Genomic DNA, 21,653 nt, shown 5'->3' with positions numbered 1-21,653 from the left:
GGGAACGTCGATTGTATGCTAAGTTTAGCAAATGCCAATGTTGGATGAATCAAGTAGCATTTTTAAGATATGTTCTATCTGCTTCAGGTATTCAAGTGAATTCTTAAAAGGTAGCAGAAATTGAGAATTTAGAACAACCACGAATCGTGATTGGGATTCGGAGTTATCCTAGCTTAACAAGTTATCATGGACGGTTCGTGAAAGATTTTTCAGTCATTGCCTTGCCATTGACAAGAAAAGAGGTTAAGTTTGAGTGGGATGATAATTATGAGTAAAGGTTTCAACAGTTGAAGTATTCCTCACTCATGCACGTATTTTAGTACTCCCAAAAGATAGTGGTAATCATGAAGTCTTTAATGATACTTCTTTGATTGATATTGGATAAATGTTAATGCAGCAAGGAACGAAGGGGAAAAAGGAATGATCCCAAAGTTCGAGAATCAGAATGCATGTTTATACAAGAGAATATGACATACGTGCCTAATGATGTGGAATTAAAGAAAGAAATTTTGACGATGTACACTGTTCAAATTCTGCAATGCATCCCGGAAGTACTAAGATGTATCATACCATTAGACCATTTCACTATTGGCCAGATATGAAAAGAGAAATTGCAGAGTATGTCAGTTGGTGTACAGTTTGTTAGCAGGTCAAAACAAAAAGGAAGAAACCGTTTGGTTTAATGCAACCACTTCTCGTTCACAGTGGAAATAGGAAAATATTAATATGGATTTTGTGTACAAGCTCCCGCGTACACATAATGGTTATGATGGCGTTTGGGTGGTTGTAGATCGATTTACTAAGTCAGCGCACTATATTCTAGTGAGAGAAAAGTATTCTCTGAATAAATGGGCTGAGCTGTTTATCACTAAGATGGTGAAGTATCATGGAATTCCAGTAAGTATTGTTTCGGATCGAGATCCTAGATTCACTTCTAAGCTCTGGACAGCTTTTCAGGAAGCACTTGGTACGAGATTGTTTTATGGTACGACGTATCGGAATGACACTATTATAAAGCTTTATATGGAAAAATCATGTCGTACACCTTTGTGTTGGTCAGAGGTCGGTGAAAGAGTTTTGGTGGGCCCTGAGATAGTGGAGGAGACTACTCAGAATGTTCAAGTAATAAAGTCTAACATGAAGCGGCCCATGATCGGCAGAAGAGCTTAGCAGACAGGCATGCTACTGATCGAGTATATAAGGTTAATGATTAAGTATTCTTGAAGCTATCGCCTTGGAAAGGAGTAGTAAGGTTCGGGAAAAAGAGTAAGCTGAGCCCTAGGTACATCAGACCTTATCAGATCACCGAGTGAGTTGATGAGGGATTTGTATCCTAGATTGTTCTTCGATCACTAGGGGTTATATTTGGTTGTTTTGAATTTCGGGGCGAAATTCTATTAAGGTGGGTAGGTTGTGACATCCCGTCCCGAGATTATAAAAACGTACGTGTGAATTTACCTTTTTACCCCTAGTTCTTTACATTTACGTTTAGTGTTGTTTTGTGTGGTGTGGCATGTGTTGGACCACACACACACACTCACACACACTGTCTCTATCTCTCCCGTGATTCCCTCTCCCTCTGTCTCTTTTCTGTCACTTCTCTCTATCTCCCCGAGTCCTCCATCATTCTTCTTCTTCCTTCAGAAAACGTACGGACAACACCAAACTCACCCAAACCATCACTCTCCGAGGAAACTAAGGACACCATCGAACTCGTGAAGCTCGTACGAGTGCAACCATACCATTTTCAGCTTGTAGATGTCTTAGTAAGGTCCCAAGGAGCCTCGGAGTGCTTCGTTGCACAAATTTGGACGTCGGGAAAGCTTGGTTCAAAGTTTGGCCGGAGCTTTCAAGGCTTTTTCCAGCGAATCCACGACGAGTTAGGGGTCGAGGCAGGTATGGATGTGTTCGTCTCGTCAATACCTTCATTTTGATATAAAGTACGTCGAAAATGGTTAAGAAATGAAGAAGTTATGACACTTTGAAGTTTACCCAGAAATTCCGGCAAAACACCCACCTCCGGCGAAACCAGTCCGGCGACGCGAGGAAGAAGACGCGCGCGTGGGCAGCGCGTGAACAGGGCGCGTGGGGGCGCGTGAGAGCTCCAAATTGAGTTCTAAAAATTGTCACGTGTTCGTGACATCGTGTAGATCACCGTGGTATATTCACACACCCAAATTGAGCAACGTATGAGAAAGTTATTGACGAATGTTTGTGTATGTGCGTTTAATTGATGATTTTTATAATTATTCTGTTATAGGTGAAACTTGTACGGACCGTGAATGTAACCAAACTAGGCGTGAGGGTTACGAGCCGGCTACTTATCTGCGAGTGGGCAGTTATTTTTCAGTATATATATATATATATACGTATGCTTGACGTATTTCCCAGAAAATGTATTTTAAAAGAAATACGAATTAAATATCCTGTCATATATGCATCATATTTTAATATGTGCATTACCATAATTATGCATACTATTGCATGGTGCTGAGGAGGCCCAGGTAAGCTACATTTGATATACGTACGAAATACATTTGATATACGTATGAAATATGTTTGGAATACGATTGAAATACTATGGAAATACAAATGAAATATGATTGAGATATGATTGAAATATGATGAATTATACGATTGTGATATGATTGAGATACGATTGAGATATTATGCTGATAACTATCATGAGATATGATTGAGATATGAAGAATGATATGATAGAGATGCTGAGAGAGCTCATAACCTGCACCCCCCGGTGTTAGTGCTCCCGCCCTGAGCAGGGCACAGTCCTTCACGTGATGTTCACCTCCCGCACCTCATGCTCAGCTTGGATCCAAGCTAGGTGCACAGGCCTGTCGTACAGACCACATTAGGTGGTTCCGACTCGTAGGTGACCCGCGATTATTCGCACAGCCTTTACGTGATCGTAGCACTAGAGCGTATATATACGTACACCCAGTCCTGTCGTACAGACCACGTTAGGTGGTTCCGACTCGTGGGCAGGTTCAGTTGTTCAGTTATTGAGTTTGAGATTTGAGCTCTATATGCAGCCGTACAGGTCACGTTAGGTGACTCCGGCTGCCAGATGTTATGCTATTGATGCGATTTATACCTGAGCACTTGCATATCATTATGAGGCTTTGACATGGCACATTCTTGAGCATGATTGATATACCCTTGAGCATTTTTGGCATATTTATACATACGTATATATGTTTATTTTCTGGGAAACTATATTTGTTTTACGGCGAGGGGTTAGTATATTCAAAAAAGAAAAGAAGGTTTTGAATAAGTTTGTTTTGCTGACCCACTCAACTTTGTTTTGCGCCCCTCCAGGTTTAAGATATCAGAGCTTGGTGGCTACGAGGAATCCAGCGGTGTTTTGACAGAATAGACAAAAATTAGGACTCACCTTTGGGTGTTTCATCTTAGAATTTGTATCTTTAAAGCTTCCGTACTGTGTAAATGGTTACGTCACTCTCACGTGACGGCCAGCATGCCCTCCTTCGGGACGGGGTGTGTCAATATATATATATATTAAGAACATATTGATTCATGTTTTGAAAATTTTATAATCATACGGAAGATTTATTTTTTTCTAAATCGGAATAGGTTAGATTTATTTTTAAGTGATAAATTTTATATTCAAATTTCGTGAATAAAACATTAATTGTGAGACTCATCCACTTTTTTTTTCCTTATCATTTATTGTTTAGTCTCCCCATTAAGCTGGAAAAAAAAAAAGTGTGATAATGTTGTGAATAATATGTGGATGGCCCACATAAATAGTTTGTTATTTATACACAGTATTTTCACTATTTATTTGTGGAAAATTTGTAAAGTAAATAGTGTTATCTTTGCTTATAAAACGAATGAGGGTATAAGAGCACGAAGGCTCACGGAAGTGGAAGAAAGAACAAAAGAGGAAGAGAGAAAAGAGAAGAAGAAGAAGAGAGAAAAGAAAGGAAGAGGAGAGGGGATAATAAAGAGAGAGTTATTTTGTACTCTTATTATTCTAAATTATAATAGAAGCACCACTGCTGCCCCGAGGACGTACTCCAATCACACTGATTGTAGAGGAATATCGTAAATTTTGTGTTGTGTTTCCCTTATTCCAGTGCACACACCATCGATTTTACAACACGTTATCAGCACGAGAAGCTCTCGTGTCAGTGGAAAGTATAACACCACAAATCCTGTTCACCTCTGTTGCCTGGAATCTCACAGATAAGAAAATATTTTCACTTCATCTTAAAATCTTTGTACTACTAATTTTCCTAAAGAATATATATATATATATATATATATATATATATATATGTTGTTGTATGATTGTATATCATCCTTTGCAGAAGCAAAAGAGTACAGACTCAAAATTCGTAGAAAATCTGACAACCATGTAAACAGCATCGGAACTCCAACTTGCAGACATCATATTGAAATACTTTCTTCTTCAAAGTTGTTCGTCCGCCCACTACCTACAACATATCAAATTTTCAGAAAATTCCAACGGTGCGATCATCGCAGATGCCTGAAATACCAAACCAATTTCCAATTTCTGCAGAAAATTGTACAGGCACCTTATGAGTACCAAAATGCCATTTCAGTAGCTCAAATCGAAATTGTTTCTTCACAAAAGTTGTTCGGTATCCTCTTATCCATATCATACTAAAATTTGAACTAAATCTAACGGTTTGATCTTCACATAAGGTCCAGACACTCTTGACTCCAAAACTTATGGGAACCGTTTCGAAACAGACACTCTTGACTCCAAAACTTATGAGAACTGATTCGACTTTTTCGAAACTCACCGGAGGGGGAACACCAATTGGAAATTATTGTTACTATTACTTCCTGAGTAACTAAAGGGACTTAGAGTTGTGAAATGAAAACAAAAATAAAAAGGGAAATGGGGCCAAAGCTTTGGAAAGGTACGTTGCACCATGTGAAAGAAAACAAAAAGTAAAGGTTTTTTTTGGAATGGTGCAGCATGTGAATGAATAAGAAAAAAATAAGGGTAAAGGTTTTTGGATGGTGTTACACCATCTGAAAAGAAAAAAGGAAAAATATATATTTATTTATGTGAATGGTGTTGGCTTAAAACACCTTTACACGTTCTATTTACTTTAAAGAAATTTATTTACCATGGACGGTCTTACCGCCTACTACTTTAAGTTTTGATTTATGTGAATGGTGCCGAATCAAAGCCCTTGTCACAAGCCTTATTTACTTAAATGCAAGTTATTTACTATGACTGGAATTACCGCATATTGCTTTAATTTAAGTATTGTACTTATCTTTTGTTACGATGAGTATATACAAGACCTGAAGTTCCTTGATCATATCAGAATCTGAAGTTTCTTAATCCTCAACATTGAACCTGAAGTTCCATCATGCAAAAAGATCGGGCATGAAGTCCCTTGATCCTCAAGATTAGGACATAAAGTTCCTTGATGAGTACCTTAAGTTTGAAGTGCCGCAATGCCTCAACTTAATTGTAATAAAAGCCATAAGAGTCTCAGTCTACAAACTATTAAATAAGGACCAGAAGTTCCTTATATCCATACTCAAAATGGTTTAACAGAAGTATTTATTAAGCGGATGAAATTAATTACCCGCATTCTGCTAATGAAAATGAAATTGCCAAATTTCTACATGGGGACATGTCATTTTACATGATGCAATTATTAATTCGGTTGAAACATGTTGCCAACCATTAATATTTTTCAATACAACTCGTGTTTAGGCACTAACCAAATATTACACATCTACGAGTTTTTGGTGTGTTATCTATGTGCCTATTGCACTGCCACAACATACTAAAATAAGGCATCAACACAAACTGGGAATTTATGTTGAATTTGATTCACCATCTATCATTCAACATTTGGAACCCTTAACTGGGGATATGCTTACCATGCGGCTTGCAGACTATGATTTTGATAAGATAGTTTTCCCGCCGCTAAGGGGACAAAATAACATCGTTTCAAAAGAACGATGAGAAAATATCATTCCAGAAGAATGATGAGAAAAGACCGTTATAGAAGAACGAAGAGAATTTGTCTTATTTGGATTCATGAAACAATCAATATAAAAACGAAGTGAGAATAATTGAATGATTCAACGATATACAAATCAAATGCCAGATGCATTTAATGATGCAACGAAAGTGATGAAATCACATATACTTGCTGCAAATGTACCTACAAGAATTAATGTCCCTGTTGGACAATATAGTGAGGCAGCAAATGATTTATCTGTTACACGCCTGAAGCATGGCAGACCTCAAACTCCAAATGTTCAGTCCTTCAAAAGAAAAAGAATATGGCACTACTAAACTATTGCATTCCCAAAGCATAACTGCAACATGTCGGAAGCATGACAGTCACTGTATGGATACACGTCCCAGAAAGGACAATCTGCGAACATGAGAATGTTGATGTCTCATGCATGAAGCATGATAGACGTATAGGTTCCAATGACTCAACTCCCGAAGTGAAGATTAAAATTCAAGCTCTATAATGCTCAAGAGGAGGTTATGATCCGCATTCTCTAAACTATAACTATCCTGGAAGAGATAACGTAATGCCCTTGAAGAGGCAATGGATATCCAAAGAAATGAAAAGCTTTTATGCATGCACATGCACATGAGAATATGGAATCACAAATTGATGATAACCAATGGTAATTTTGGTTTTTACAAATAGCTACTAACTTCATTAATGAGTTATGTTGATATTAAGTCCCGTTCTTTTTCCGTTAGCAAAATTATTGGCCAAAAAAATGGAACAAGGCAATTCCATTACAATTTTGTAAGAAAGTGGAAAAATTGACCTATATACTTGAATACAATACAAATAGCCAAAGGATGTTGAACCAAGGAGGTTACATTGGGCATTTATAATACAATGAAATACACTCACATAATATGACACAAGGTTACTAATTGAAACCTGAAATTATACTCTTGTAAACGAGTTCATATGAATGGAGAATTATATACGAAGGGTTGTGAGTCGCCCACATCATATCTCTATAAGTAAATCCCTCAAATATACATGGAAGCAAATTGCTCTATATAAGTTCCAAAGGAAAATGTGTCATGAAATGTAGAAAATTCATGAAGGATTCATATTGCTTGAAGAAAGCCCTGAAAAGGTAAAACATAAAATATGTACTCAATACCAATGGATGGTATAAATTGCCTTAGTGAGTACTTTCATTATGATATTGTTGCAACATACTAAAATCTCTTGCAAGAGTTGATGATATTAAATTGGGACTCCTGAAGAGTCAAGAAAGATTATAAAGTGTTGAGAGAAATATTGTCTCGAATTGCAGATCGAACAATATGCCAACACGAATTTTACCCATGATATTTATGATATTAAAGAATTATATGGACTGAAGATTATGAGTTGAATACTCAAATGATGTAGACACTAAGAACGATCATTTATCTTTGTGGGGGTAAAGATAAATTGATATTTGGTCCAGGAGTACCACATCTTAGTGAAATATATGCTTTATTGTATTCGGCAAAATACATTGAATGAAATCAAACTTATATATTGATATCTTAGTGAAATTACAGATATGTGCATACACATGAGTTAAAACAAACAAACAAGATGAAGCCTTCATAAAGGTTGCTTATGTGAAGCCCCAGTACTCGGCAATACCCCAGAAGGGGGAGGCACTGGAGATTAATTATGTGGCACCCCAATACTTGGCAAAACACCAGAAGGGGAAGGCATCAGTTTCCTTCGGAATCTAGCAACAATCTCTATTGATCATTTTGAATTCGACTTTCGGATTCTTGAAGCTAGTCAAGCTTTCTTTTTATGCTCGTCGAGTAATTATTTGCAAGCACGTGTAACACTCTATTTTCGTGCTTGAGTCCTCTGATCTCTTGTTTAAGACTTGTCACCTCAGCCATCAATGATTCAACTTGGTAAGTTTGAGCAACGTTGGCCCATATTGGACACAGAGCCCACACATTGAACACTAAGAGCCAATGAGTCTTGAACGGCTAACTCATCAGACCGTTTTGAAAGGATTCTGTTATCCTTTGGAGTGAGAAGATTTCTAGCTACCACAGTAGCGGTTATGTTATTCTTCATCACAGAGTCCCTAACCGGAAGAAGGCAATTAAAAGATAAGAAGGACGGGCGCCATATATTATCTTGGCGCTGCTCGTCTGTATCACTCCTAAGGCTCAAATCTAAGCAAATGTTAGATGGGCAAGCCACTTTCAGAAATGATGAAGGAAAAAAGAGGTCAAATAAAATCTCAAAAGTGCAACAAAGGAAAATTTTCTACAGGCAGCAACTTTCTAAGCATACTCTTGAACACAATTGATGTCTCTATAAAAGAAGGGACAACAGAGCCACTTGTTTAAAGATCGAAGAGGTACCGCTCTCCGAATTTCAAAAGCCAGATTTTCAGGATAAAGTTCATCAACATTTATTAGATGCAATCTTAACTTTTGGATATCACGTCCAACTTTGTCAAAGCTCTGATAAAATTGAAAACGCGTGAATCTTACTGTTCTAATCACACCATAATTGCTGACAAGAGTAAAGGCACATCACCACTACTTGTTATTGAAAAATCTCTATATATGTCGACCTTCGTTCTCCAAAACAAGGCAGACTTGCAAGAATACCTAACTCTTCTTCATCTCCGAGAATGCATCTTCAACAAAGCATCTAGAAATACCCAGTTTTCTTCATCTCTGAGAATACCTCTTCAAAACCAGTCACACTAGAGCAAGATTATCTCATATCATCAGGGACGAGAGCAAGAATATCTCATATCATGCAATCTCCCTATCCTTTCCTTTGTCCTTGTTTTTACCTGCAAAGACAAGGATAAAGAAATCAATATGTCGAAACCTCCACTCAAATTTTCGGTAAGGAACTGACTGCTTGGAACCTTTCCTGATTGCTTACCTAGAATTGCTCTCGAGTACTCATCTTCAACTGTTGATGGAGCTGGGTCTCAAGTCATCAACACCACAAAATAATTGGCTCGTTGTTGCCTCTTTACACTGAAGTTGCCACGCATGGATAAGTCACCAAGAAGTGAAGGACCATTCGAATGCAAGGTTTGCATTCCACTCTTGCATTAGTGAGCAAATACTGCAAGAGAAGATGCCAAACCTGCAAGGGGAAAAACTAGGAAAGATACCACTCTTGCAAGGGGAACAGATAAGGCAAGTAAAAATGATACAGTGAAGCATGTGGAGACAAGCGCAACAAACATGTGTTGATTCATTCCGACAAAGCCAAAAATCATTTGCCACATGAAGCTCTTCATGGTCCAATTTCATTCAAGATCAAGTCTAGATGATCTTTGAAGAAATCACAAATCCGATTCAAGATCAAGTGTCCACCACTCTTGAATCAAATTTAGCTCCAGATAAATGAAGTAAATTCAGACTTTTGGAGGAAATCAGAAGACCCTCTAGCCCAGTTCAAGAACAAGCCTATGGAAAGTTAACAACAAGTAAAGCACCTTTTTTCGGCAACTCTTCTTGCTAAGAGACTGAAGCAGAATGATCAACGATCAGCCTAAATGATTTGAAATCAGGAGGACATACTCATCAGGGGGAGCATCCAAAACAGATCAAGATTTTAATGAGTCAATCGAAGACTTGTGGCCATCCAAGAGGGAGTGTTGTGAATAATATGTGGATGACCCACATGAATAGTTTGTTACTATTTATGCACATTATTTTCACTATTCATTTGTGGAAAATTTGTAAAGTAAATAGTGTTATCTTTGGTTTGTAAAACGAATGAGGGTATAGAAGCAATAAGGCTCACAGAAGTGGAAGAGAGAACAAAAGAAGAAGAGAGAAAAGAGAAGAAGAGGAAGAGAGAAAAGAAAGGAAGAGGAGAGGGGATAATAGAGAGAGAGTTATTTTGTACTCTTATTATTCTAAATTATAATAGAAGCACACACCATCGATTTTACAAATAGATAACAATATATTTTTTTTGGTCAAATGATATTATCACATTCATATTGCAAGCTACAGTGAGCCCTTTATTGAGATGAAATTGTTATTCTTGTATATCATTTTGAACGTTTATAATTTTTTAGATATAATCTAAAAACATAAATGGCAAACGGTTCAGATTAAGAAATTAGTAAACAGAGCAAGAATTTATTTTGCATTCTATTTGGTCTGAGCTAGTAGCAGGAGAGTATCTCATTGATTCGTTATCAACAACAAACAGCAATGGCGATTCTCAACTCTTATCTCTCAGTGACGTCCACAGCCACACCCATCTCCCCAGACTCAGCAGCTCCACCCATACCCGACCCGAGACAGACCAAGATCCTATTGCCCAAGAAGAAGCCCATGAAATGGTCCACCGGGGTCGCTCCCGGCGATTACGGCGGACCTCCGATCACGACCAAGCTCCGCAAGTACTGGGGCGGCGAGGATGACCCTCTCACCTCTGACGATTTCATTTGGAACAGAGAATTCATGGACCGCATGAAAAAACTCATTCAGGAACCCAATTCTTCCATTCAATCCACTCCTGTCAAGGTTCCAACTTATTTCTAATCTTTTCCTTTTCATCGCTTGATTAATTTATTTTCTGGGTTTCTCACATTTTAGTGTTTATTTTGTGGTTCATTGATTTGGTGGTTTAATTGCGTAATTTGATTTGATAGTAAATGTTGATTGTTTGAGTGGTTGGAGAGTGATGGGTTTCTGTGTTTTTACTAAATCTTGTGGATTTTGATATTTACATGTATGTTGATTTAGCTTAGGGGCAGTTTGATAATCATTTTCATTTCAATTTTGATTTTTTGAGCTACTTTTTAACTGAAAGTAGTTACCGAACAAGTTTTCAGTTCTCAACAAATGAAAACTTAAAATTAAAGACTGAAATGGTTATCTAACCGGTAATCAATTAGACGAGCCTTCGTTGGTTTGGCAGTTTGGCGCCCTTGTTGTTACTTAGAAGTTGGGTTGGGTTCGGTTTTGGTTACTGAATAGCTAGAAGGAAAGACAGAAAAGGAGTCACTGCGTTATTAGCCATCTTGATTCCTCGGATGAGATTTTTAATCAAAAGAGAGTTTTGGTGAAAGTCATGTGGACCTTTTATTTGTGAATGTTTTCTGTGGTTTTGTTGTGTGATGAAGCGTGTTTTGTCATGTAAACAGGAGAAGCCTTCCGGGTTTCTCAGCATAAATAGAGTCATGAGCCTTGACAGGTTTGTAACTTCTCACTAGTAGGTTTAATTGTTTATATTTCCTCAAACAAAAAATTGTTCTTAAAGCTTGATTGAATTGTGGGCACACAGTGTAGATGTTGATTTGAGCAAACAACTCACTGCTGCTCCTGCCCAGCCCAAGTTAGAACCACAAGTTGAGGCTCCGGCTAAAGTATGATAACGTCTGTAGTTTTCAATCCTAGTACTTTAATTCAGGGTGGTTCTCATTTATGATTTTCATTTTCCAAACTGTAATGATTGTCAGAGTGCCAGCAGTACTACTACCAAATGGAAATTGGCACCAACACGGCGTGAACAAGATAAGTGGGATAGAGCAACTAAGGCTGCAACTGGGGGCAGTGTAAGTCAGATGTTTCATCAATAACTAGAAGTCACTTTGATTTCCACCCACTTGGTTATCTTTGTCAAGGACTTTTCATCTTATATAGGCGAATTCAGCTTCACATACTTTCAATCAAATGTTACTTTGAATGGTGCTTCTCACTTAGATCTAACCTGCAGGAAGTGATGTTTCGGGAATTAAGGCGTTCTCGGGAGGACCCAAAAGTAGTAGCTGAGCAGTATAGGAAGCAGTATTTTAGGGTACTTATCTACACTACCAGTCTACCATATTTTCATCATCTAATTGTTTAGATACATGCTCTCTTGGTTCTACTAGAATTAAAATTGGATGACATTCATTTTCCTATTGCAGTTAAAGAAGAGGCTGCAATTCCTTACACTGGGTATAGGCAGTGTTGGATTAGTCTCAGCTTATGTTTCATATTCCCCTGAAATTACAGCTAGGTATGAACATTTGAGGTTGTATTTGTTTTTATCTAAAATCTAAAGTCGTGCCACCCCACATCTTATTTGTCTTATTTTCCCTTCTTGCAAGAAAATTAGTGAACTCCGTGGAGAACGTCTTAAACTTTGAGAATATCTTCTTCTATGCGCTTTGTTCTTTTCTTTTATTTTCTCTTTGTCCCCTAAAAGCTTTTATGGCAGTCCTACATTTATATTATATGTAGGCGCTAGGCAACCTATGTTTACAAAAGTTTTATGATAAAGTAATATCTAACCTTAATTATGTTATAAACTAAACCAAAAACCAATCAAGCAATAAACTAAACAAAACGATTTCAGAGTTCCTCCAATATAGGAGTACCTCTCTAACAACGGAAGCTTTATTGATTACCAACAAATACAAGAGAACTCACAAACACAAAGTATTCTCAAGTACACAAACTTGTGCCTCTCAAAAACTCCCACACACAAAACTCTATCCCACATCCATCTATTTATACTAATAGATATCCTAGGTTTACACAAAGTCCCTAGAATATAGGATGCCAAATCCTATACTAAAACCAAATCCCATACCAACTAGGAAACACAAATCCAAATATCCTACGTCCAAGATATCCTAATCCTTTTTAGTTTAGGCATGTTGATTTAATGCCAAATCCAACAAATTATGTAGTGTAAAAGAAATTTTCACGAGGGAATTTTGTCAATTGACATTTGAGGTGGTACGTATGGGTTAAGGGTATTAGATTTACTTGCATGTTGCATACTTAATTGCATGCTAAAGTGCATTAAAAGAAACTCCATGATTTCACCTTTAGGATAACTGGATAAGTGATGACAATGATGCTTAAGCTTTTGAGCATTTGTAAGGTACAATATGAGTCCATACTTTTCCTTTGTTCAAGCAGTGGAATATCTCCTGCCTGTTTATTTGCGAGGATTTTCCTGCCTATTTCATTTATGAGTATGCAACCAAGTGTCGGTCTGGTAATGGTACTTGCCTTGTTAATTCTAGGGAAATTCACTAGTGAAGGGTAGTTGTTTTGACATTTACTGTCTCAGGACATCTGATGGAGTTCTATATTAATTTTGTACACACTATAATTTATTCATGGCATTTGATCCTCATCAATCTCTTATAAATTCAGCTACGGTGTTGGGTTGCTTGGCTCTATAGTTTACATGCGTATGCTGGGGAGTAGCGTGGATTCCATGGCAGATGGAGCAAGGGGACTTCTCAAGTATGTAACAAATGACTATTGCCTGATGTAAATGCGTCAGCTGTATGTTTTGTACAGAGCACATATTGACGAGGGGTTTGATATGCAATTTATTATTTTCTTTTAATACATACACACATACATCAAGATGTATGGAAAATTCACACACTGAATAACAACTAGCTAGTTTCCCTGATTTGCTATGAGCTTCCAACTTACAAAATATGAATCGTTTTCTTAAACTTTCAATCTTTAGTTCTAAATTCACACTGCATGTTGATCAAGTGAATTATCCATACATATTCGTAAATATTGGTTGAATAATTGGTGTTTCAGTTCAGAGCAGTCTGAAGGATATAGAATGTGGGAGGCTCATAACTAGAGGTTGTGACATTATGGGCTACCCACATCAAGATACTGTATATGCTTACATATGCTGTTTTAAAAGAAAAAGGAAATAATGTCATTTAACATTTTGTAATCTTAATGCAGGGGAGCAATTGGGCAACCCAGGCTATTGGTTCCTGTTGTATTAGTCATGATATTTAACAGATGGAATGGGTAAGTATCTGCACTTACGTGTCCCTCTTGGAATGTAACAGTACTCGTTTTCTTGTGTTGATCGATACTTCTACAGATGATTTCTGAAAGTTCTTTACAAATACTTTTCAATCTTATATGAATAATTGTACGGTTAAATAAATATCAAATAACTATTCACGACTATGCGATTTACGGGTCATTGTGGATATGGATTCTGGGGATGTATCTGAAAACAACATATTCATTTCATCACCATTTTTCTTGCCTAACAAGATTGAGTTTGGGTGCAGGATCGTCGTTCCACAATATGGGTTTATGCACCTGGAATTGATACCAATGCTGGTGGGATTCTTCACATACAAGGTTGCTACTTTTATCCAAGCTATAGAGGAAGCACTTCCTGCAGTTGAGAAAGAGACATAAGTTTAAGATAGACCTCTTCACAAATCAGCAGAAGATTCGGGTGATGGTTGTGATGCAGCAGTTGCAGAGGTTTGTTTTGAATTTCAATTTTTTCCAGTTAGTCAGCGTACTTTATCTTTTGATTGAAATATAACGAAACCATACTAAACTGGTTTATATGAAACTATGCTGCAAATTTTGAGATTTGAATCGGACATTTTTCTTCAATTTATTTCATACTCTCATATAATTGATAAACTTTACTCAACTGAACAAATCCAGACCCTTGAAATCAATTGAAAGCAACTACATTTGAATTACGCTGGGTGGGGTGATACCGTATTTTCAAGTTATACAATTTACTTGTGGACAACCTTTGCATAATTGTTGCTTATCTTCTTTCTCTATCTATTATCGGTTTATTCGTTTATTTTCATGAGTTGCAGATAACCGGTTGCACTTGTTGACAAGTTGCTTGGAAGTGAAGATATGCGCAGCGAATTAAAAGGAATTATTAACTCATTATATCTGTCGATTTTCTTATGTATTATATGAATATTGTAAAGGAAAGAAATATAATACAATTCTCTACGATTTTGCCTCTGTTTTTGTTTCTATCGGACGAATGTGCAGAAAATGTTGTACCATTCGAGCTAAAATCCTATTCACACGAAAGGCCTCGCTTTTGGTTTAAACTTTTATCCAAGTCCATTTCCACCTATTTAGAGAAATAAATAATAGTTAATGTTTCTTGACTACGCTTCATTAGGACGCACAAGGGCAATGAGGTGGTCCAAGTAACATCATTCGATGTTGTCCTTAATTCTTAAACACTTAGTGCTACAGTTTAATAATATTTTTATTCATTTGTAAGTGTGAGGTAATAAATATGAATCTTGTAAATAACGAGTTTAAATCAGTTTATTCCCCTCCACTTTTTTTACGCAGATCGATCGCTTTAGTTGCTTAAATAGTTGCCAAGGAGAGAGGAGAATTAGTGAGAATCAAACTCACGTCAGAGTATATAAGTATGATTACTTTCCGTTACCCATGGCATAAAACGTCATTTGCATTTCCTTCCGCCTCTTAGTTCGGCATCTAAAGTACAAAAACACGATCCGGCCTTTTAGTTCGGCATACATGTGCCATTCTTCGACTCTCAACGGTCAACTATTTATCGATCATGTAGTATTAATCCAATTATGTATATATATGTGCTTGAGGTGTTTTAAGTACAAAGTCAATGGCCCTCTCGAAACCTTGTAGCTTAAGATGGGTGCTATATTGATGCCATACAACACGTGGCTACTTGCTATTGGTTGAAAAGTACGATAGTTGCAAAGTAATTTCTTGCTTCAAGTTATGGTTTTTCCCGTTCTGTAACCTGCATATATGACATCATTTAGAAGCAAGTTAAAGTCGGTGCACGAAATCTTAAACTATGACCATAATAATGCGATTATTAAGAGGAAGAGGAATCAATATATAAACTCATAGTACGGTCAATATAATCATATATACACTTACAGTTTATAGAGATTTGTTCAAGCATTCGAAAGAGCAGGATGACGGTACGTAAGACGACCTCTTGTCAATGTTTTTTTTCTCCTTTTAGTACAAGCGATGTTACTGTTCTAATCTATATTGTTTGTATGCATGTTTTGATGTGTACTTTTACGCTCTTCTGTTTTCGTTAAGTCTGTTAGGTGATCAAAACTTTAGGTTTGAATTGCCCAAATCAATTTCCCAAGGTTTTGTATTCTGTAATTAACACCAGCAGACAACTACTTGACATTGAACTTTATATATGTTCTGATATATGTAAACCAAAGTTCATAATATGATGCTTCACTTCTCAGACGACGATAGAGATTAGTGTTCGCATCGATTGCCCGGGGTGTGAGAGCAAGGTTAGAAAGGCACTGCAAAAGCTAAAAGGTATATTTGTTACCACCAACTTCATGACTACAATAATAACAGACTATTTTTCTAATTTCCCGTGAATTTGTACCTCAATTCCGATTTGTTGTCTAAACTTTTATTTTGGCTAATTTTTTTCCTAAACTAATATAAACGACCAATTTCCAACCATCATGTTTAATTACTCATATTCGATCGAGCTTTTCATCTTGAAAAGTCACATGCATGTCATTAGATGTTTTTCGATTTCCTTTCTTAGTTTTAATTTTGAGCTTTTGAAATTTATTTGATTCATTTTAAGAAATTTTTTTATGGAATGCCAACGAGAGTTAGTTAATTTGGTAAAAATCGTTTTCTTTGCTAGACCAAGGCTTAGGTTTGAGTCACCTTGCTGGCAATCACTCTTGGTATATACCCTGACCTTGAGATGGAGTAGCTTCCCCTCCCCCATTACTTTTTGAAACAAAACAAATTTGATGGAATGAGGGTAGACATGACAGAAATGAAGCAATTGGCTATTTGAAATAGTTTATGAGAGAAATTAACCAAAATACAAGTTTCGAGGGTAAATCGTAAAAATATACAAGTTCATGGAAGAACGAGCGAAACACCTCTCACTCAAATTGGAAGCTGTTATATATTTATTATCTTTTGGTTTTAATTATTACCTAGCTAGCTACTTAATTATCTAGGTTTTTCATGCTCGATTATTTTCAATAGGTGTGGACAACGTTGACATAGACATGGCCATGCAAAAGGTGACGATCACTGGATGGACTGACCAAAAGAAGGTTCTGAGGACAGTCCGGAAGACTGGCCGGAGGGCTGAGCTGTGGCAGCAACCCCCTTTTGATTCAGAATACAACTTCGATACAGACCAATATTACAGTCAACAACTATGTAATGGCTCTACACCTCAGCCTTCCTCATCTTACAACTACTACAAGCATGGTTACGACGGTCCTTCGAATTATCATGCTTATTATTCTCAGAATTCTGCAAATTCCAGTTCTTATGGATATCAAACTACTGCGGCCTTTAGCGACGAGAACCCTCATGCTTGTTCTATGATGTGAAATAAACTTCCTTCTTCCTTTTTTCATATAATGGAAACAATTACCTTTTGGATATCTGACTGCTACTTGCAAGTAAATTTCATGATAAAATACTTTCAATAAATCTGTTTGCTTCTATAAGAAATAAATTAATTATTAAACTCGTTTTTCTTTCATATATATCATTATTACATTAATAGGAAAATCATATTCAAAATATAGGATTTGACTATAATACTTACATGTATTTAATATAATCACTATCTCGATGGTCAAATGGTGATTATATTAATACATTTTTTTTCTTATTATACAGTTGACCCTAAAAATACTTAGCCTACGTGGTGATCAAGCCGAGTACTTAATAAGCTAACTACATCATTCGGTTGAATACGGGGCGTGCCAACTCGTCGGCCGAGTTTGGCCGGGGAATAAAATATGTGTTGATGTGGTGTTGGGCGCATTGCAGACTTCTGCGCCGTGCGATTGTAGCTGAGGAAGGAACTTGTCTTGGCCTTTGAGTTTTAGAGTTTGAAGACAAGGCCGCTAGTTTCTTCAGAGTTCACGAATCATTGAAGCCAAGTTCGGTCTCGGTAATTATATTTGTGAAAATATAAGTACACCAAACTGGTACCAGACTGTACAGACACAAATACTCAAAAGAGATAAGTGTCTTGCTTGTAAATGTGGTTCGGCCATCTGAATGCTGAACTCTAAAATGTCCTTGCAAATATCCAACCATAAAAGAAACTCGGCTCTCAATGTGCCGAGCCTAGTAAACCTCACATTGCCAAGAAGGTTGATGAGATGACCTTTTCCAATAAGGACTCGGAAACCCTTGTTGACCGAGACTAGATAGATAACCAGTCGGTCTCAAAGCAGTGTTGTTTATCCAAACTGAAGGTGCTCATCGGTTGGCAGATTAGGCTCTAGTGCTGTTTATCCAAATTAAAGATGTTGTCGGTTGCCTCCACAGTGTTGTTTACCCAAACTGAAGATGTGTTGGCGTGGAAAAAGAAAATAAAAATCTCAATATATTTGAGAGGTTTGCGCAGGGCAGTTACGTGTTGACTTGGAGGGGTTTTGGATTATGCACTCCCCCCTCTATTTATAGTAGTAATTTCCCTAATGGTCGAGGTAACATTTCACTCGGACTAGAACTCCTCAACCCAATATGATTAGGTTTTGACCAATCATAACTCCCATAGGATTCTGAACCAAGCTCTTTAATCATTCAGATTCAATCCTTTTATTCTCGACATCTTTTCTGATTCGGAACATCCTTAACTTTTGAAGGATCCTTATTGCACTAGGATTCGATCACTTCACCCTTATCCAGGCAAAACCATCTTCTAATGAGATTCAGCCAAACTCTACTGGTTTCGGCACATGGCAAGCCCACTCATCACCTCTGGTTTTCTCCTTATTCTCACTACGTCCTGAAGAGGTCGGTAAAACAAAATGTGAGTGAATCAGTTTTATCACATCAAAATCATTCAAATATAATGACCCCTATTTTGAAATCGTATGTATAGTGAGAACAACATACGTTATAGTACTATGATAATAATAGTCAAGATCAACTCAATCTTGCTCGTCATATCAAATAAAGTAAATCAATCACAAATAATGTAATGTGCAGCAAGCAGGTGAAGTGGCGTCTACCTGATCGATATCTAGCGTATACTAGCAAACTCTAGCCTCTACTAGAACAAAATATGTACCTGCAATAAATCATACGACCATAGCCAACTATACGATATGTATGATAACCATGTGGTGAAAATAAATCCCCAATGATCTCAAGATATCATTTAAGTTAAGATAAGTGTAAGCCTCGTCAAAGGCTAACATGTATAATATGCATCAACATAGGTATATATAAATATATATCTATATATATAGTAAAAACATTTAATTTTTTCAAAAGGGTCCACTCATAGGTAAGCAGAGCATCCCTCGTCAATAGTTTCCTTCCCTATACTCACTTTATCCTGAATAAGGCCTGTGATTGTAATATAAAGCTAAGTTAAGCTTTAATTCACATTATGTGGAAAATCATCCAAAACTACCATTTAGGTAATGAATTTATACAAACAGAATGTGCCACGTGATTCAGAACACCAAAAAACTTTGGGTTAGGTCTCGAGTCTTGCACTCGCCACCAAGATGGTGCGAGCCTTCACGCGCCTAGAACACGCAATGCCGTATGGTTCACCGTCGCTAGCTAACACACCGCCTTACTCGCCACCGCAGCTCGATGAGTAAGGACCGCACTTGCCGCCACCGTTGCCACGCACCAGTGCGGTGAGAGTTTAAGGGATTTAACTGAATATACCTACTCCGTTAGGAGATTCCGTTAATGTTAACGGAATATTAGCTTCTACCGCCAAAGTTAACGGTGACTGTCGCTGGTCACCGTCGCTGATCACTGGAGCCTCGCCGAAAACTACAGAGAAAATCCAGAACGTCGTCAGGGCTTCCCGAGCTCGATTTCAACGATTTTTATACTCCAAAACCAACCAAAACACGAATTAAGGCCTAGGGAATCACCTAGACCCAGATTTGGACCAATGGAGGTTAAATCCGTCTCAGATTCAAAGGAAGTTGGCCGGAGTTACCTTACTGGATTCTGGAAAAATGCACCAAACACATGCATGCATTAAAACAGAGATTTCCAGCCCGATTTTTAATTTAAAATTAAAACCCCTCAAAATAGGATTAAGAACTTAATGGACCTCGAACTCGTCAGGGTTCGTCCATTTCCCCTCGTCGGATTCTGGGAAATGAAAACAGAGTGCATGCAAAGGTTACAACATAAATTTACATCCCAAAACCTCATCAATCTTGTCCCAGCCGCCTTCGAGCTCAACGGTTTTCACCGGAGTTCGTCGCCGGACTGGTTATGCATGCACAGAGAGTTATCGACGCTAGTTCCTTCTATTGTCCAACCCAAGAACACATCCTCAACACGGAGATAACTCAGATGTTCAAAGATTGGAAGGAAGACCTCACTTGAGTTCAAGTTTGAGAGCTCAAGCTCTCGGATTTAATGGCAGAGCACCCTACGGTGCTCTAATTATGCATGCAAGGACATTGCTGGGTCCTCGTGTCCCAATGATTCCAAATATATAATTTTCAAGGTTGTTTTCACAAGGTTTTGAAGTGGAGTGAAGGGAATAGCTCTCGGAGCTACATAGAGAGTTCATATTCGACGTTGAAATTACAGATTTGCCACTCCATTAATTACGGATCATTATAAGCCTTCGAGGCTTCGATTCATATTTCGCTTTCGACGTTAAACTAACGTACAAAAACGAAATTATGACACTTAAGAAAATATAAGGACTTTAATCTCGAGACGAGGTTTGATAATTGATTAAGAGACCCATTCACAGGCAAAATTATCATTCTACATGTCTTGCGAGTAAGATACAATATTTTAGTCATGCAAACAGAGATTTTGTCTCCCTAGGTTTTGTCTAACAAAACTTTGTTGTGCCACGTTCTTCGCACAAACTCATTGCGCAAAATATTGCCCGATAAAATTTAGAAACTATCAAGCGATAATACTTTGCCTGACAGACATTTCGACAACTCTTCCATCGAGCAAATAATTGCATTGACCAACTTTGCTCGACGAACTTTGCATGGCTGACTAAAATATTTCATCGAACAAAGTTTTAATTTAACAAAAAAAAAAAAACAAAATATTACATGACCGCTAATTGGAGACACAATTTAGGTAAATGATTTACAAACTCTTTTTTTATGGCATTGTACTAATATCTCAGTTTTTCGAACCACATAATTATATATGTCAACAGTGAATCAAAATACATAAACGAGTAAACGAGTCCAAATGACAAAAAATAAGTGTGAAAATCAAATAAATGATCAACTAATTCATGGTCTATATCTTCTCTCGTCCGCAATCACGAAGTTAGCTGAACAGTCCACAATCACGATTAGAGGAATCGTCCAAAAAGCAAAACACGATTAAATGAATAAAATAAAAAATAAAATATATCATAGCTCAAAACCATGCAACAAAAAATAATATATTAAACAAAAGAATTCAACAGTAAAATAAACCATTAGAATTTTGTTTGGGAAGCACAACCTGCACTAACGTTCATAGTTTAGGCGTTTAGTGAAGTAACTTTCCGTGACATCAATGTATATAATATGAGCTCATAAACTTGAAGTCAATATCATATCAGAACATTTTTTCGGTCAAGAAGATGTAGAGCAACGCCTATATCTCTTCTCTATATAAAACGTGGAGAGCAGTCTACCATTTCAGTATTACCTACTCATCAATTCTCTTACCTTATCAAATTTGTCTGATTCCATACCAGTTTCCATGGAGTTTTATTAACAAGCAGCTATGCAGATTATGCTTCAGTTTGGGCTTGACCCTCATGTTAGGGGATTGGTCTTGTGAAGCGACTTCTCCTAGTCTT

At 37.3% G+C, this 21,653-nt stretch overlaps 2 protein-coding genes, 1 long non-coding RNA gene and 1 pseudogene across 3 annotated transcripts; all 4 read left to right on the top strand.

The window, feature by feature from the left end:
* The first annotated feature begins 1,663 nt into the window (after positions 1-1,663).
* LOC125469215 lies at positions 1,664-2,209 on the top strand. Its single transcript, XR_007251568.1, has 2 exons — positions 1,664-1,896; positions 1,997-2,209. It is a non-coding gene; the product is annotated as an uncharacterized LOC125469215 (long non-coding RNA).
* Positions 2,210-9,921: 7,712 nt separating this feature from the next.
* Positions 9,922-14,815, top strand: LOC103947930 (protein CONSERVED ONLY IN THE GREEN LINEAGE 160, chloroplastic). The gene is made up of 10 exons (XM_009358904.3): positions 9,922-10,564; positions 11,188-11,237; positions 11,328-11,409; positions 11,503-11,598; positions 11,760-11,840; positions 11,953-12,044; positions 13,196-13,288; positions 13,760-13,828; positions 14,101-14,302; positions 14,659-14,815. Exons 1-9 carry the CDS (start codon positions 10,250-10,252, stop codon positions 14,231-14,233), a joined length of 1,011 nt encoding a protein of 336 aa, XP_009357179.2. The 5' UTR covers positions 9,922-10,249; the 3' UTR covers positions 14,234-14,302; positions 14,659-14,815.
* A 962-nt stretch (positions 14,816-15,777) lies between these two features.
* On the top strand, positions 15,778-17,208 carry LOC103947984 (heavy metal-associated isoprenylated plant protein 28). Its single transcript, XM_048566361.1, has 4 exons — positions 15,778-15,783; positions 15,919-15,975; positions 16,072-16,150; positions 16,853-17,208. The coding sequence occupies exons 1-4, from the start codon at positions 15,778-15,780 to the stop codon at positions 17,206-17,208; spliced, it is 498 nt and encodes a 165-aa protein (XP_048422318.1).
* A 697-nt stretch (positions 17,209-17,905) lies between these two features.
* The window catches only part of LOC103947983, a 32,452-nt pseudogene continuing 28,704 nt past the window's right edge, over positions 17,906-21,653 (top strand).

Source organism: the organism of the source record quoted next, unplaced genomic scaffold, assembly GCF_019419815.1.
Source record: "Pyrus x bretschneideri cultivar Hongxiangsu unplaced genomic scaffold, Pyrus_bretschneideri_v1 Contig41, whole genome shotgun sequence".
Lineage (NCBI taxonomy): Eukaryota > Viridiplantae > Streptophyta > Magnoliopsida > Rosales > Rosaceae > Pyrus > Pyrus x bretschneideri.
Note: the sequence above shows the minus strand (reverse complement) of the source record. Positions and strands in the feature narration are given on the sequence as shown.